Below are 15,253 nucleotides of genomic sequence, written 5' to 3' on the forward strand. Positions count from 1 at the left end.
CTCATCATTGAGTTTCTACCTCTCTCTCCCTCTCCCTGCCTCTCTGAAATCAATAAAAATATATTAATGAATGAATGAATGAATGCGTAAATGTAAGCTAGGGCACAGGATCTGTAACCTGTATGTGAAATGGTCAAAACAACTTGCCTGGCATCAGGTAGCATCTAGATGCATGCTCAAAAAATGTCCAGGAGCTGGCCCTGCCACAAGGGAAAATCTTACTGCTTTGACATGTTTCAACCCCATAAGATAAGGTCAAGGAATGACTATGCCACAGTGAAAATGATTGTCTCCTGATATGAAACTGGAAAGTACCCATCACAACCATTCTTAATGACTATGCCCCATCCACACAGCAAGCTAATTCATAGTAAGCCCTTACCCCTTCCATGGACAAAAAACCACCATCTTGCCTGGCAGCTAAGGAATTTGAGATCCTTGTGAACACTGTGGTCCAATAAATGACAAGCACAGTCAAAAAGGAGTCTTGCGTTTTGTGTACACATATTCACACTTAAAGGCTTCTCCCTAATAAGCTTCAGGATGAACAAATGTTTGTCCAAAGAAACTGTGCTGAGCAATTGAAATCTAATTTGAAATGGAACCACAACAGTCTAATACATATATGCATGAAATGGAGAAACCGCCTAATAAGCGTAGCTGACACCAAATATGCAATTTACATACATTACACACTAATAATCTTGGTTTTAATATTATTCTTTAAAAGCAACTGGAGGGGTGGCTGAGTTAAAGGTTTTCTTGTGTGAAATGTGAATAAGAACAAAAGATGATCCTGGCGTCTTCCACCATTAACCACGATCTCGTTATATAAAGATCTCTCCGCTCTTTCTTGAGTTCATTTCTGAGACTGTGTCTCATCCCACAAAGCTGTGATGATTCAACCAGACTTAGCAGATGAATGGTTGGTAAACTTGATGAGATCTGCAGACCTCCTCTTTGTTCTTGAGTTGCTGAGTAGTGAGCAAACATTCGGGCATTTTCAAGCCTGGCCCACAAATCTTTATGAGATTGTTTTTTCTTTCCTCAGTAGATTACCCATGAAATAGGACAGGTGTACTGGTTATTCAATTACATCTTATCCAAGACCTGGACTAACTTTAAAATGAGGCTTCTGAGCATAGCTCTTACCAGGGGGATTTATTAATAACAGTTAAACATTCCCCAAAACAAAACCCTTTTTTTGTAATTCAAGCCTATTTTCTTATTTTGTCATTTGTTTCACCCATAAACCAGAAACAAAAATCTGCCCATCTGCTCTAAACATAAAATGTGTTCATAATAATCCAGATTTATACCAAATGTATTCTTAAGTATTGCTGAATTGAGAGAGTACTCGAAATTTATGGCCTCTGAGGCTGCAAAGAGGACTTCCTCTTTTTAAGAAGGGAAATGCTTAAAATGAACATAAGAACGGCTCAGAAAGCTTCTTGGATATCAAATGGCTCCATAAGGGGGGAAAAAAGTCAATGATATGAGTAAATGAATCAAAACCATATGGGTCAAATTTTCCCTAAAATACGCAGTTTGAAAAATTAAGGAGGAAAAGTACTTGGCAAAATGTGTTTTAGGTTTTACCAAACCCAAAACATTTGAAGAATCATTTGCAATGGTTGGTGAACCCTAAATGCAGCCTAGTGGCCCATTTTTGTATGCTACATAACAATTTTTAAAAAGCTTCCCTGTAACCCACTGATACTGTATGTCACTCAAGAAATCGTTAGAAGCTGTCACCAAACACTGTGGAGTTTGTAGAAGTGGGGTGGGGGTCAAGCATGAAACAATAAAAGGTTGTTAATGTAATAGGTTTTGTTTCTCCGGTTTGGCTGTGTGTGTTTTGGAGGTGGGGGGGCGGTGAGGGTAGTGTTTCTCACAAAGGAAGTTAATTAGAAGAGCATGTTAATTAGTCTCGTGTCTTGCGCATGTGGTAGTATTTCCTTGGCCCTCCCTAGTCCAAGTCAACATTCCTTTTTCTCTCCTGCACGTGCAGGAAGGTGCTGGTAACATTCCATCTGGGTGTAGAGGGGAAATACTTTGTCTCTGTTTCCCTGTGTTCTTTCTCTAGTGTCTCACACCAAGAGAACACAACCTTTCAAAAGAATGCAGGTACCGCGGGGAAATTCCTCTCTAGAGTGAATTGAATGGTTTTCTTCTCAGAAGGTGTTTTGTCCTTCGTTATATAAGCCCCCATCTCCTAAAAGGGTTATGTAGTTCAAACAAAATACAATTCAGAGACAGCAGAAAGTGTTGAGGTCATTAGCCTCTCCTCTCCCTCACCCATCACTGAGAACCTCGCCTCAAGTTCCCGGACAGATCCAGTCTTTGAGGCAATGGGAGGCCAAACACTCCCATTCATAGCCTTTCAGCCATGCCTACGGGAACATCAGGGTGAGCATCAGTGCCAGGGCGGGCCCGTGGAAAACGTTCTGGGATGTTGTGCTTCCTCAGCAAGTGGAGTGTGCAGTTTCCGTTTATAGAAGAATTAGTAACACGGGGAAGAGAGATGGGTTTGGCTCTTAACTCTGGTGATAACTCCCCTGTCATTTCTGTGATTGTGTGCATTGGCCTCAGTTTTTCCATAAGATAAGTGGGACTGTTCCCAGATATAGTTACTGATTCCCTCAGAACAAGATAAACTTGCCAGCAATTCAGTGATGCACAGACCCTTTCAGAACTTGAGGAAAGATATGAACAAAGTTTCTAAGAATTTTGGTCAATATTCTGAGGTTTATAATGTCCTAAGTGCATGTCAGTCCATTGCTGCTACAACATCAGCATCTGGGCAGGTGTGGCCTTCTGAGTCCCTGCTTCACAAACCCACCCCTCTCGAAGCTGAGACCTTCCCTGAGTGAAGGACTGAGGGCATCCAACAAACACTTGGATAATGACTTTGATTCCAAGCTTTAGAAGAATCTTTGCTTGAGGGGACAGATAGATTAGAAACAACCCCTCCCACGCAAAAAAGCAACTACAGTCAACACATACAGAGAAACAAGGTATCTATTAATCCCTTGACAAGAAACGAAAAAGCCCATCAAACAAGTTTCACACCTTCTAACTCATGATTTTCAAGTTTGAATGGCAAATGACCCATCAATTTCAATGACACTAGGAAAAAAGTCAAATAAAAGGCACATGTATTTTAACAGATCAAATATCCTACAATGAATTGATCATAATGACTCAAATAACTTTAGCTCCAATTCCATTTAAATTCATAAGTAGGGAAAGGTCTATAAAGAAATGCAAAGCTAGAGAAAAGACAAGATACAAAGTTATATACACCACTATCTCAGGCATAATTTTTTAAGAGCATAAGACCCAAAAGGAAGAGCTAGAAGGCAATAGGCAAAAATATTAGCAGTGGTTGCCCAGGGTAAATGTTTTCTACTCTAAAGAAACTTGGGGGAAAAAAAGATTTGCATTTTCTACAATAAGCATACTGAATTATTAGTGGAAGTTCAAAGATTGATAGAAAAAAATGTGTAAAGCAAAAATAAAAAGCAAGGAGTGTATTAGCACAAAGAGTGTAAATTAACTTGAACCCCAAAAAGTTTAGAAAGCTAGTTTCTACTAAACGATTTTAAAATATGACTGAAGACCCCTGCCTTTATTTTTCATAAAACCTGTTTCCTCTCCATTCAACCATGAATGGACTAAAATGGACAAGATCTAGACCAGAAGTCAAGAATCCCAGGTTCTAGTCCCAATTCTCTCACTATCAGCCCTGTGGCCTTCAGTGACCATGAGCTCTCTGAACCTCCAGTGGATATGTCTGCATCTTAGATGTCCAGATAGAGGAAGAGGAAGTGGAAGAGTGAAAGGAAAAGAAGAAAGCTATTAATAAGATTAGTTTTATTTTAATATTATATGGTCTAATATATTAATAAGCTCTTCTATAAAATAAGCAATAAGACTAAAGGGTCACCACCCTTTCTCTACTTTAGCTTACAGGTAAACCAGGCTGTTTGACGTGGGCTTTTGTCTTCAAATTTTCTTCATAATATTTTTAATAAAGCCAGATAACCACAAACAAGAATACCTCTCCCTTGCTTGAATAGAGGTATTCCTGAGGAGTGATAAATCCCAAAAGCTGTAAAAATATGAGTTCTAATGCCCAAGTTTTCTAGTCCCTCATTTTGCAAAGATGTTTGATGAGATGTTGACTTTCATTCTTCAGTTTTGTGTGAGGAAATAAGAAGCTTCATATTACTTTCCTAATTCTTTGGGGATTCTCTCAGAACTAAGACAACATGCATTCACATTGGTGGTTTGAGACAGAAATGTATGGCAGAAATGCAAAATATCCTGAGTATTTGCAATGTTTTAAGGAAGGGATTAACATAATATATAGGAGCATAGTAAAGAAATACAGGAAAAATTGCCTGTGGAATTTTCCACTGCTTGATATTGGAACGATTCCCACCCTACTGCCAAGTCCGGAATCATAGCCAGGCTTCTTGAAAATCAAGGATTAACAGTTTCAAGGTCAAGTGCTAATAATTCCACTTTTGTAATGCTTATATAATGCAATAAAATACCCTTCTTAGAAAATGCAAGGTGACACACTTGTTAAAAGCTAGCAGTTTCACGGATAGAATAGAGATTTCTGTCCTTGTATTTACTATGGTTGAACACTAAAAAATACTGAGACAATCCTGGGTCTCACCTTCCAGAAGTAGTTAGGCTTAAAGTTTATTTTTATTAAAACTTTCAATCAAATCACATTCATAAAAAGCTTTTCCATGGCCCAAAACCACTTATGTTAAAACTGCAGAGATAACTCTGACATTACTTCTAAACTGTGGAAGATGTTTACATGCTATAAATTTGAGCATTTAATGATGCATCTATAAGTCCAAGATGTTCATGCAGAATCACATTTATAAATGCCAGCACTTGGAAATTAAATGCACTAAAGTTCAGTAGGAAGCACATTTATTGTTTTCATGTTGTTATTTTCAGCTGAGGTTTAAATCCACCTCTTTCTTCTTCTTTTTTTCTTTTTTTTTTATCCCAGAATGTGCTATAGGAATCTATGAAACTTAATTACATTTACTGTTACAAAAAAGGATTTATGAACTTTTGCCTTTAGGCAGAAATGTTTATTTCATTGCCTTTACTATTCATTCTTTTCAACTCCAACGGCTTTGAACTTTTTAGCTGCTCAGAGTTATCACTGTTGTGCAGAGCCCAGGAACTCCACTCCCAAGACGCAAACCACAAGTTGAAGAGAACGAAGAAGGCAAAGATATATGAGTCGTTATTTTGGCCACCCTTTGTGCCATTAAAATCTCATTTTCTGCCTATTAGAATGCCCTCTTGGTGCTTAGGCAGCGGTGATAGTCACTGATTAGTGTGTAATTGACTATAATTGTCTTTTCACTTTTCATTTGTGTCATTCTGAGCTTTTCTCTGTTTTTCTAACCACCAAGAGGAAAAAGGCGGTTAAGGAAAGATAAAGCTGTTAAAACTCTCACTCTCAGCCCCGAAGAGATTCTCGATCGCAATTATAGATTGCCACCCCTTTGTGACATTTCTCCAAGTTTAGTGGGCAGCTCTCCTCACCACCTGGGCCAAGAGCTCTCTAATAAAATCAAGCGATCTGTATTTAAACAACTGCTAATAATGTCAACCCCAGACAGATGCCACATGTAGGAAATTTAACCAACCCTCTGACATGCAATTATAAGGCAATTTATTAATATGATCTCTCAAGAAAAGCTCATAGTCCAATGCAAATTAGAAAAACAATTACAATATTCAAATATCTCTATATTCCCAAGGAGCAGTAATTCTCCTAATTCAGGCATTTATGACTCATTTACACCAGAGTTCTGTAGTCATCAGCTGGGTCTCTCCTCGCACAACTTGTTTGCTTCCTCCCAATTGTTTCATAAAATCTGGTGCTTTATTAGTTGCTTTGGTTCACAACTCTCTCAGCTGATCAAATACCATGTTTTTAAGTGTGTGTGAGTGTCTTACCCAAAGACCAGAACTAGGAGTAGAAACGACAAACACCTTGACAACTACGTCTAAACGGAAATCTCCCTGATTCCATTAGGAATCACTTGAATTTTAAGTTTAAGCTGCAACTTTTGATACAGCCCCATAGGAAGGCTGGAGAGAAAGGAAGCTAGGAAACTGAAATCATGTGGCTCATATAAGGAATACATTATGGTTTAAATTTGGCAATTCATTATACCGCTGCCTGGGGGAATTGGCTGTTTGGTTCTGGTATACAGCAAATCATCTGTCTGGAAACACGGGACTGACCTGAGGTGAAAGGCCATTGCCAATGGCGGGGTTCATGGGGTTGGAGGGTCCGGACGGAGGCACAAAGCTGTCTGTGTAGCTGGAAAATCCATGCCTGGTGCTGGGGAGACAGTAGGCAGAGCTGCTGTCCGGGTTCGAAGGAAGAGTGCTTTGGTGTACGGTGCTCGGGGGGAGCGGCTGAGGTCTGTGCACGGTGCTGCTGGGGTCTGACACGGCTGCAATGAAGAAGATGGTCAGCCACCAAGTTCCCTTGTAGGAAGTGCAGTGCCAAAGCTCACAGGCACCACGCCATCAGGCCACATGTTCACTTCCAACTGCATTTCGATTTTTTTATTCTTTAAATGTACCTTTGTTGTTGAAAGTATTACAGATGTCCCCTTTTTTTCCCATTGACCCCCTCCACTCCGCACCCACCCATCCCATTTCTTAACATGGGAATACCTCCGCACATATGTGCAAGTACATAACTGATTTATATACTTTCATGGCAAACTCACCCAGAATAGGAATTCAGAAACCACATTAACAAGGCTAGCAAACCTATGTGGGTAGCGAATGTTATTAATCAACATAAGAATTAACCGATGTAAGAGTTGCAAGTCTCAAATTTCTTTAGCAAATATACTTTCAAAGCATCTCAGTATTAGTGCAATAGTATAGTTTCGACCGCCTAGAATGCTATCTTTCATAATCCAAAATAACTTCGTCTTATTTATCCCATTCACCTCTATGTGCCAACAAACAGTGCCTTTATCAAAGTTTACCTTCCCTCAATGACCCCTGTACTTGGTACCCATCTTGGAACTTCAGTGAATTTCACACTGGAGTACAATTGTAGAGGTAAAATTTGTAACAAAAGAAAAGCAAATCGCATTTTTTTTAAAGAAAAGTTGTTTGGTTTCATTGTTTTGTTTTGTTTTCAAATACTGAAATGGGATAACATTACAACACAATTTATCTAGAGAGATTCAGATATGTCCCAAAACAAACTGTGTTTCTGAAATGTGACTGGGACATTCAGGACAACCTGATGTAATGTCATTAACATGCAAACGGTAACAGTGTCACCAAGGCTTCCTCCGAATCGGCAGCAGGGAGAGCTATCAGGAGGTACATTCTACCGTCTTGACTCCTCCATACCTTGTGGAATAGCAGTGGGCTGGTACGAGGTCTCCGACAGCTGGTATGTTGGCAAGGTGGGCATGGCGGTGGGAGGGAATCCCCCCGGAATGAGATGGTTGAAAGCCATCAGTTGATTGGCCCCAGCTTGCTTCCTCCATCTTGCACGGCGGTTGCTAAACCAGACCTATGGATTTAATTTAAAATTTGAGGGCTTCGCTGATGAAATAAGACTACATTCTTAATGAATTTTTCATGCTAAAACAGATTAAAGGCCCCTTACTGACAGGGCAAAAAGAAGTAAGAGCTCTCCACCCTCTGGGTTGTGTTGTCAGGGGAGAACGGAGAGTTGAATGTCAGGGGTCACAGAGGGGCTTCGAGGGCATTCCGTGGTCTTGCAGAGCCCCCAAAATCCAGTGATGAGCATGGGTAGGAATGGCTGAGCTGGAGTCAGAACAACAGAAACCCCCCCACTGTCACCCCCAATACCCTCCCATCTTCATGGATTCTAGGGAGGATCCATGAGCCTCTGACTCCCGCACTACACATGTCCTAATTTGGACCTGCCTATTACACTAACCCTTGTGTTTTATATTCTTATCAGTCTGTCTCTGTATTTCTATGTTCATTATGGCCATAGCTCCTGGACAGTCATAAATTGACCAAGGGAATTAATGGAGCCATCTTACCATCCCTTTCAATGTGTGAGACATTGTCCTGATCTTAGAGGAAATAAATGCTGAAGTGTTAAGTATTTCAAGAAATGAGAGCATGTTATCTAAGGAGATCCATTAAATAGTACTTACTTTATTATTTCTTTCAACAACAGCTTTAAGCACCTATAATACTCTATGCCAGGCACTATGCTAACCAGGTACATTCAGAAAAACTTGATGTAATAAAACAAAATGCCTTTGAGAAAATTAACAGCCAAGTACTTTGTATGAGCAGCTAGAGAGAAATGGCAATAATAGGAGGAAGAAATGTAACTGAACATCTAAAATATTGAGAAATTATTAATGGGCCCCTGGATCTTGCCCAACTCTTACACCTGCAGAGTTCAAATGTAGAACTTTAATTTTTCCAAGTGTACATGTGATGCTGCCCCCAAAATGAGAGAGGATTTCTAGCAATCAAATATTTGCTAATTCCTATATCAAATATTCATTGAAAACTTAATATGGAGAAAGCACTGTGCCTGGGGTCAGAGGGATGGAGGGGTGAATGAGATGATAGAAAAAGATAGGATCCCTGCACTCTAGTAGCTTATCGGGTTGTGCTTATGGAATTGGGGGTCATCAAGGAAACCAAAATAATTGCTCACTAGAGCTAGAAGCTCCAAATACAGAGACTCTGGAAAATTAGAGTGGAGACAGAGTTTCAATTCAGTTTAAAATCTTGGGTATGATTTCAACAGGAGGTGACTCCAAACGGAGGTGATAATACAGGAGACAGCACGTCTAAGAAAAGATAAGACCTGATTTCCTTACAGCTTGTCATTTTTTTAAGTTGTAAACTTTTTTAAAGAGTGGCGGGTGGAATTTCTCCTTTCTAGAGCAAGAAAGCCCAATTTAACAAATATTTTGCCAAGGCATCTGCTTAAACTTTTGATCCTTACCCAAGCTCTGAAAAAAAAAAGTTTAGTCTCCTCTGGGCATGTTGCAAGATACTGTTAAGGAGAGCTGTGTGACCGTCCTCAAAACACCAATATTTAATACTCCTTAAGTTTCCAACCAAAAAAGAAGGTAAGTCAATATTTCCCCTTGTTGATACATAATTGAATTAAACCTGGGATAACAGGACCATGAACGGCACTCAATTTGAGGTCTGCGTCAATTGTGTGTTCTCACTGCAAATCTGTTGCTGTGACCCCCAGAGGCATCAGAGTAAGAAAACTGTTTTCAAAGAAGTGTTTGGGACAAGCTGTGTTAGCCTGAGGAGGCTGAGGGTAAGAAATGAGGGGCATAGTCATGCCTGAGTGCACTGTACTATACCATGCACCATGGTTTTATTTTATATTGTAAACCTTTGAGATTAACAAGTCCACCTGACTCAGGTGATGTGGTCCCCCCTCCCCCCCACCCACACAGACACACACCTATCTAGACAAACCTACATCTGATGTGACTTCATTTATTCAGACATACTAGTCTCAATTGTGCTGTTGAAATATTTCATAAAGAACTCAGAAGCCTGCACTTCCGTCATTATCAGAGCAATGTTGCCAATTTCTCTATGCCAACTTCTTTCTGTGACCTTTAGATAAGTAAACCAAGTGTGATTTATGCAGTGGATGGTTATACCTGATCACTCCAGCAATTTACCCTACTTTTAATTTATGCTTATTCTAACTCCTCCTTAACCCAATTTTTAATAAAAAAAGTCTTTCCTCAAATAATAAATTAGAAGAAACACCATAATTTCCACAAATACATTCAAAGATCGAATCCAAAAGAATAGGGATTTAAGGTCTCTGGGATCTTGTTTTCATTTGTTCAAAATGATACAAAAAATATTGAAGACATTGAATAAACCCACTAAGAGCTGGATTTTTAAATTCTTATATTTACAGTACAATAAAAGATTAAGAGAAATCATTGGGAAGAAAATCTTTACTGAAAAGTGAACCTTCAACAGGAGGCTCAAGAATTTCCTAAGGGGAAGAATTTAAATGTACTTAAATTTAAATAAATCCAGAAGGCTAGTCCTGAATGAAGCAGGGCTTACTGAGGGCTGGCCTAACTCTGGCCATTCAACCAAATTTGTCATCATCTTGCCATTGCTAGCCTTCTGCCTCTCCTAGAACCAGCTGTCTGCCAAAAGAATCATCAAAGGAAAAATATACTGAAGTTGCAAGTTGGGAAGTGGTCTTTACCTTCTTTATACTTTGAAACTCATAGAAGACATATATTTTATTTTTAACAGAAAGAAAAAGTTGCCCTTGAAATAACCCTCATTTTACATACCCAAACCAGCCAAGCACAATTATCCTGGGGAACTGTTATCACCCCATCTTTAACTGAAAGACATCCCCTTGAAGTTTTTACTTCATTTGATGACCTGAAGCTTGGTTCATTTTCATCTGGCCCCTGGATCTCTCCCTACTTGTCTGTCCCTCTACAGAGCCCTTCCACAAAGCTATATGCATGCCTTTTGGAAATCATCTTTATATCCATGTCTGAAGTAATACAAGGTCCAATGATTTTTTGAAGCAAAATTTAAATTAACCAAAAGGTCCCCATAACATCATGGTAACTGTGGGGGTGGGGGGTAATGAATTACAAAAGAAGAAAAAGATTTTCAAAAATTTTTCTCTTGATGAGTAATATAAGTAACCAATTTGTTCAGACCCTCAACAATATAAGTTGGGGAAAACTTAGTACTTTAAAAGCTATAGTAATACTTTTTATTCACATGGGTGCAACACAAGCCATGCAAAAGTTGACTTGCAGCTGCCTGAATTACTACCTCTGTGACCTTGAACAATTTGTTTAATATCTATGAGACTCTTTTCTAATCTGCTAAATGGGAGAAATAAAAAAAACTATTTTATAAGACTACTGTGATAGAGGAAACATTGCCATCAAAGACCTTAAAAGAATACCTAAGAGATATTAAGTGTTCAACAAATGTTAGCTAATAAGTAAAAATGTCTCATTGCCACCTCTAAGAAACCCAAGAATTAAAGACTTGCTCTGTTTCCTTAACTCCGTGGTCTACAGCCAAAGCTTTTTATGCTCATGAGCAAACAGAAAAGTGCCCAAATAACACCTCAAATCACTGAAAGCCAGTTAGGCTTGAATGGAGATGTAGGTCAAATTTGTTTCCAAGTTTCATGGATTAGTGCTAATTGTCCCAGGGTGTAAGCCTAATTTTGCCCATCCATAAATTACTCCTTCACATTTTTGGTGTGGACCTCAAAGGCAATCTAACTTACATTATTCCAGATGGATTATTTCACATGCAATTTGGAAAAATGTGGAAAGAAAAGAATGCAATATGTAATCCTTAGAAAGAGAATTCATAACAAGATTATAAAAAACTTGATTAAACATTGAATTTGGTGATGTCTAATGCTACAATGCCAAATATAGGACTTTCCAAGTAGGTGAATTCAGGACAAACTGCTCATTCCCCGGACCTTCTCATTCACTCCACCCCCTCTCCCTTTTGAGACCACACCCTCTCCGACCACTTTGACCACTGTATGGCCTGTGGGTTGGGAAGAGGATGAGCAAGAGGCTGAGGGAGGAACCCCATGCTCCATGAGTGTCCAGAGGACCACAGACACACAGGAAAGCATACTAAACTGCATCTTTATAATTCCAAGAGTGAGCTCCTACAGCAAATTGCAGGATGACCATATTTTTGCTTCATTATGGAGTTTAGAGTCAACTATTCCATACGTATCTTAACTTCTTAACTACACGGATCTGTCAGATGGTGTTAAATCACCTTTGGGCTTTCTTGAGAATCCCAAATTACTGATGCTAGCAGGGTCCTGAGAGATCATGCATCCTAATAGTTCTTAATTGAGGAATGGAACAGTAGGAGGTGGTATTTGAGAATATGATAAAAGCCAGAAGCCCTCTCCCTAGTTAATGCCCTCTACACATACAGAGAGAGAGAGAGAGAGAGAGAGAGAGAGAGAGAGAGAGAGAGAGAGAAAGAGAGACAAAGAGAAGCAAAGGCACAACATTTTGTGTACAAATCTCAAGTCTCCAAAAATCATCCAAGATTTTCCTGGTTGTCCATAGACCCAGACTAAGACTATCTCATCTAACCTACTCCAAATTTCAAAACTTAAAAAAAAAAAAACTGAGGCACACCTGGATTATAGCAGAATTAAGTGACTTGCTCAACAAAACGCATTTGACAAGCGGAGACCAAAACCCACATCTTCTGACTCCTTGTTAAGTGCTATTTCTACAAGCAGCTTCCTTTCCTGTCTGCTATTATCTTGGTGGTAAAGGATGATGCCTGCCTGCTTCATGGAGTTCTCAGATGAAATATTTACTAAAACTTTTGCACATCATAAATATTTGCACAACATACTCCCCCACAAAACGTTAATGCTTTCTATTATTTCCAAACTAACAGCTACCCAGGAAGTAAATTAGGCAAATTAGTTTTTGGTGTACAATTCTTAGATTGTGTACTCAGACTTGACTATGATAAATACAATGTAGCTATTGTCCAAACAAATTTTTATGAAATACTGACAAAGGCTTAAGTTAGAAATACTTTTCCTCAGGAAAATAAATGGAATAGGAAGTGTTCGGGTTTTAGGTTTTTTATTGTGTGTGGTTTTTTGGTGTGTTTTTTTGGGGGGTGGGGGGGTTGGTTTGGTGTTTGGTTTTCCCAGGTGCCCCAAATTAAACTAACTCACTTTCTGGCTATCACTCAAACTGAGTTGACTTTGCTACTGCTTTCCCAGATCCTTCTAAAAACTACAGGATTTTGTTCTGGCATTTTAATCAGTGATTAACTACTCCCTTCTTTTTCCTGCTGGGTTAAGTAAGATCCATATGCCGGGTGTTGTAGGGAATTTGTTAGGCTGTAGATCATAGCTGTGGTGCAGGACGGGATGTGTCTCAAGGGAACTAATGAAGCCATAAGGAATGTAAAGAGTCACCGGGTTAAAGCCACATTAGGACAGCTGTTAAGTTAATGAGGGCCCTGCTTCGGAGAAGAGGTCACTGTATAGAAAAATATGAACCACTCTTTATTGGTTTGATCCCATGTCCTCTGGAAGTTAATGGGCCATTCTTATTCTCTGACACTCACTGAGCCAGATGCGAACACCAGGCTCTGTCCAAGCCGCATGGGCTTGAGATTGATTCTGTCCCCCATCCTCGTCTTTGGCAAAGGCAAGAAAGAAATAGAGCAACGCTGAATGCTCTTTTCAGTTTTTCATCACTCTCTTTGTTTGATTTCTTTAAAAATCAATATTTATTGTTTGAGTCTGAGTTATCTTAAGGACAGACCCAGCATGTGGGCTTGGCCAGCCATGGAGTATAGGGACCAAATCCTGGAATACAGTGGGCATTCAATAAAGGTTGCTAAAAGAACAGAGACTGAATGAACTGACCTTAACATTTAAACTGGGTAATCCCAGAAATGGGTAATTCTAGGAGTAACTATTTAATCCTAGAACTAAAAGCAAAACATATTTGATATATACAGTAATTGTGGCATTAGTACACGTAATATTAGGTATACTGTATATTATTATATTATGATGTAATACTTATGTATAGCTATTATCATGATGTGTGGTCAATTCTGGAAAGCAATTCTGTATCCCAATGTAACAGGTAGAGGGATTGAATAGTACCAACTGGAATCTACACTATACACCTGGTGTATCTGTGACTCTTACCTTCACTCCCCCCACCTCCACTATCACAATCAGTTCCCTACATTTCAGTTCTAAGTACCTTTCATCACCATCCTTTCCTTTCCATTCACACTGCCACTGATGGTTTCATACCCACAGACTCCCCAGCTATCACATTAAGTGTGAGTGTCCTAGCCTGAAACCCAGGCCTTCCATAAGATGTCCTCAGAATAGATTTCCAGCAATATTCCTTCCTGCCACTGACCACTCCTTACCCTCCAATCAAAATGAACTATTCTCTGTTCCCTCAACATGAGTGAAAATGAAAGGTGGCCTGATATGTAACTCATGTGCTTCCAACTCTCTGTTCCTTTTGCTCATATTACTCCCTCTTACTAGTATGTTCTCCCCACCTGCCCTGTCCAATGAATAACTATCGCCTCAAAAGTCCATCTTAAATCTCCCTTCTCCATGAGCCTCTCTTGTTTACTCCAACAAGATCTCATCCTTTCCTCTTCTCAGCTCCTCCCACTGCATTTTGTCTCTTTCTTATGGTACTAATTGCATCTGCTTTACTTTTAAAATTATTTGTATGTTTACTTTATTACCCATATTAGGTTGTAGCTCCTTTAAAGACTTGTCTTAATTCACCTCAGCATTCCTCGACTTTTTTAGCACAATGATGACCATATGAAAAGTCAAACTGAATAAGACAATCCCTCTGACTGGGCTCTGAGCCTAGAAGAGGTTACTGCTGTAAAATTCTGTAACAGCAGAGGGAATGAGCTACATGTGAGGAAGTGTGGATCACTCGAGACCATATCAGCTGACTAGTTCACTGCTGAGTTCCCAGACTCACTTTGACTATGAAAGTTAAGTATCTGGGAATAACACAACATTTCCAAATAAGGTAACTTAACTCCTGGGATAGTAAAGAGTTCCAGGATACCCTAAGACATTTGTAATCTTTCAAATGGTGCTTTACTACCATGAGGGGAAAGTTCATCATTAATGAGTGATGAAAACATTATTCGATCACTCAATAGAAACGTAATACACCAAAGAAGCCTTCTCCAGAGGGTTCAGAGTATAGCTGACTCTTGAACAACACAGATTTGAACTGCACGTGTCCATTTAGAGGCAGATTTCTTTCCGTAAATGCCTGTAGTGTTTTCGATCCGCAGTTGGGAGTCCTCAGATGTGGAGGACTTGAATATCCTTGGATTGTGGTATCTGTGGAGTGTTTTGGAACCAATGCTCCATGGATATTGAGGGACAACTAATTTTTTCAGGAGTCAAGAGTTATATACAGATTTTCGACTACTCATGGGTCAGCGTCACTAACTCCCAAATACCTATCACTTACAAGTGTATAACTTGGGGATAATAATAGTACCAATCTAGGGTTATAATGGTGAGTGAGTGGGGTAATTCATGTAAAACACTTAGGACAGCACTTACACAGAAAAAGAAAACACTCAAATTGTTTTGCTATTA

The 15,253-nt window shown here is 39.3% G+C and overlaps 1 protein-coding gene across 1 annotated transcript in view; it reads right to left on the bottom strand.

Annotated features, from left to right (window-relative positions):
• PAX3 (paired box 3) overlaps positions 1-15,253 on the bottom strand; it is a 95,449-nt gene that overhangs the window by 16,533 nt on the left and 63,663 nt on the right. The window contains exons 6-7 of the mRNA XM_023761773.1: positions 7,438-7,603; positions 6,298-6,512 (exon numbers count right to left, since the gene is read on the bottom strand). Coding sequence (XP_023617541.1) covers positions 6,298-6,512; positions 7,438-7,603 — 381 coding nt within the window. The remainder of the gene's footprint in view (positions 1-6,297; positions 6,513-7,437; positions 7,604-15,253) is intronic.

This window comes from Myotis lucifugus, unplaced genomic scaffold (assembly GCF_000147115.1).
Source record: "Myotis lucifugus unplaced genomic scaffold, Myoluc2.0 scaffold_3, whole genome shotgun sequence".
NCBI lineage: Eukaryota > Metazoa > Chordata > Mammalia > Chiroptera > Vespertilionidae > Myotis > Myotis lucifugus.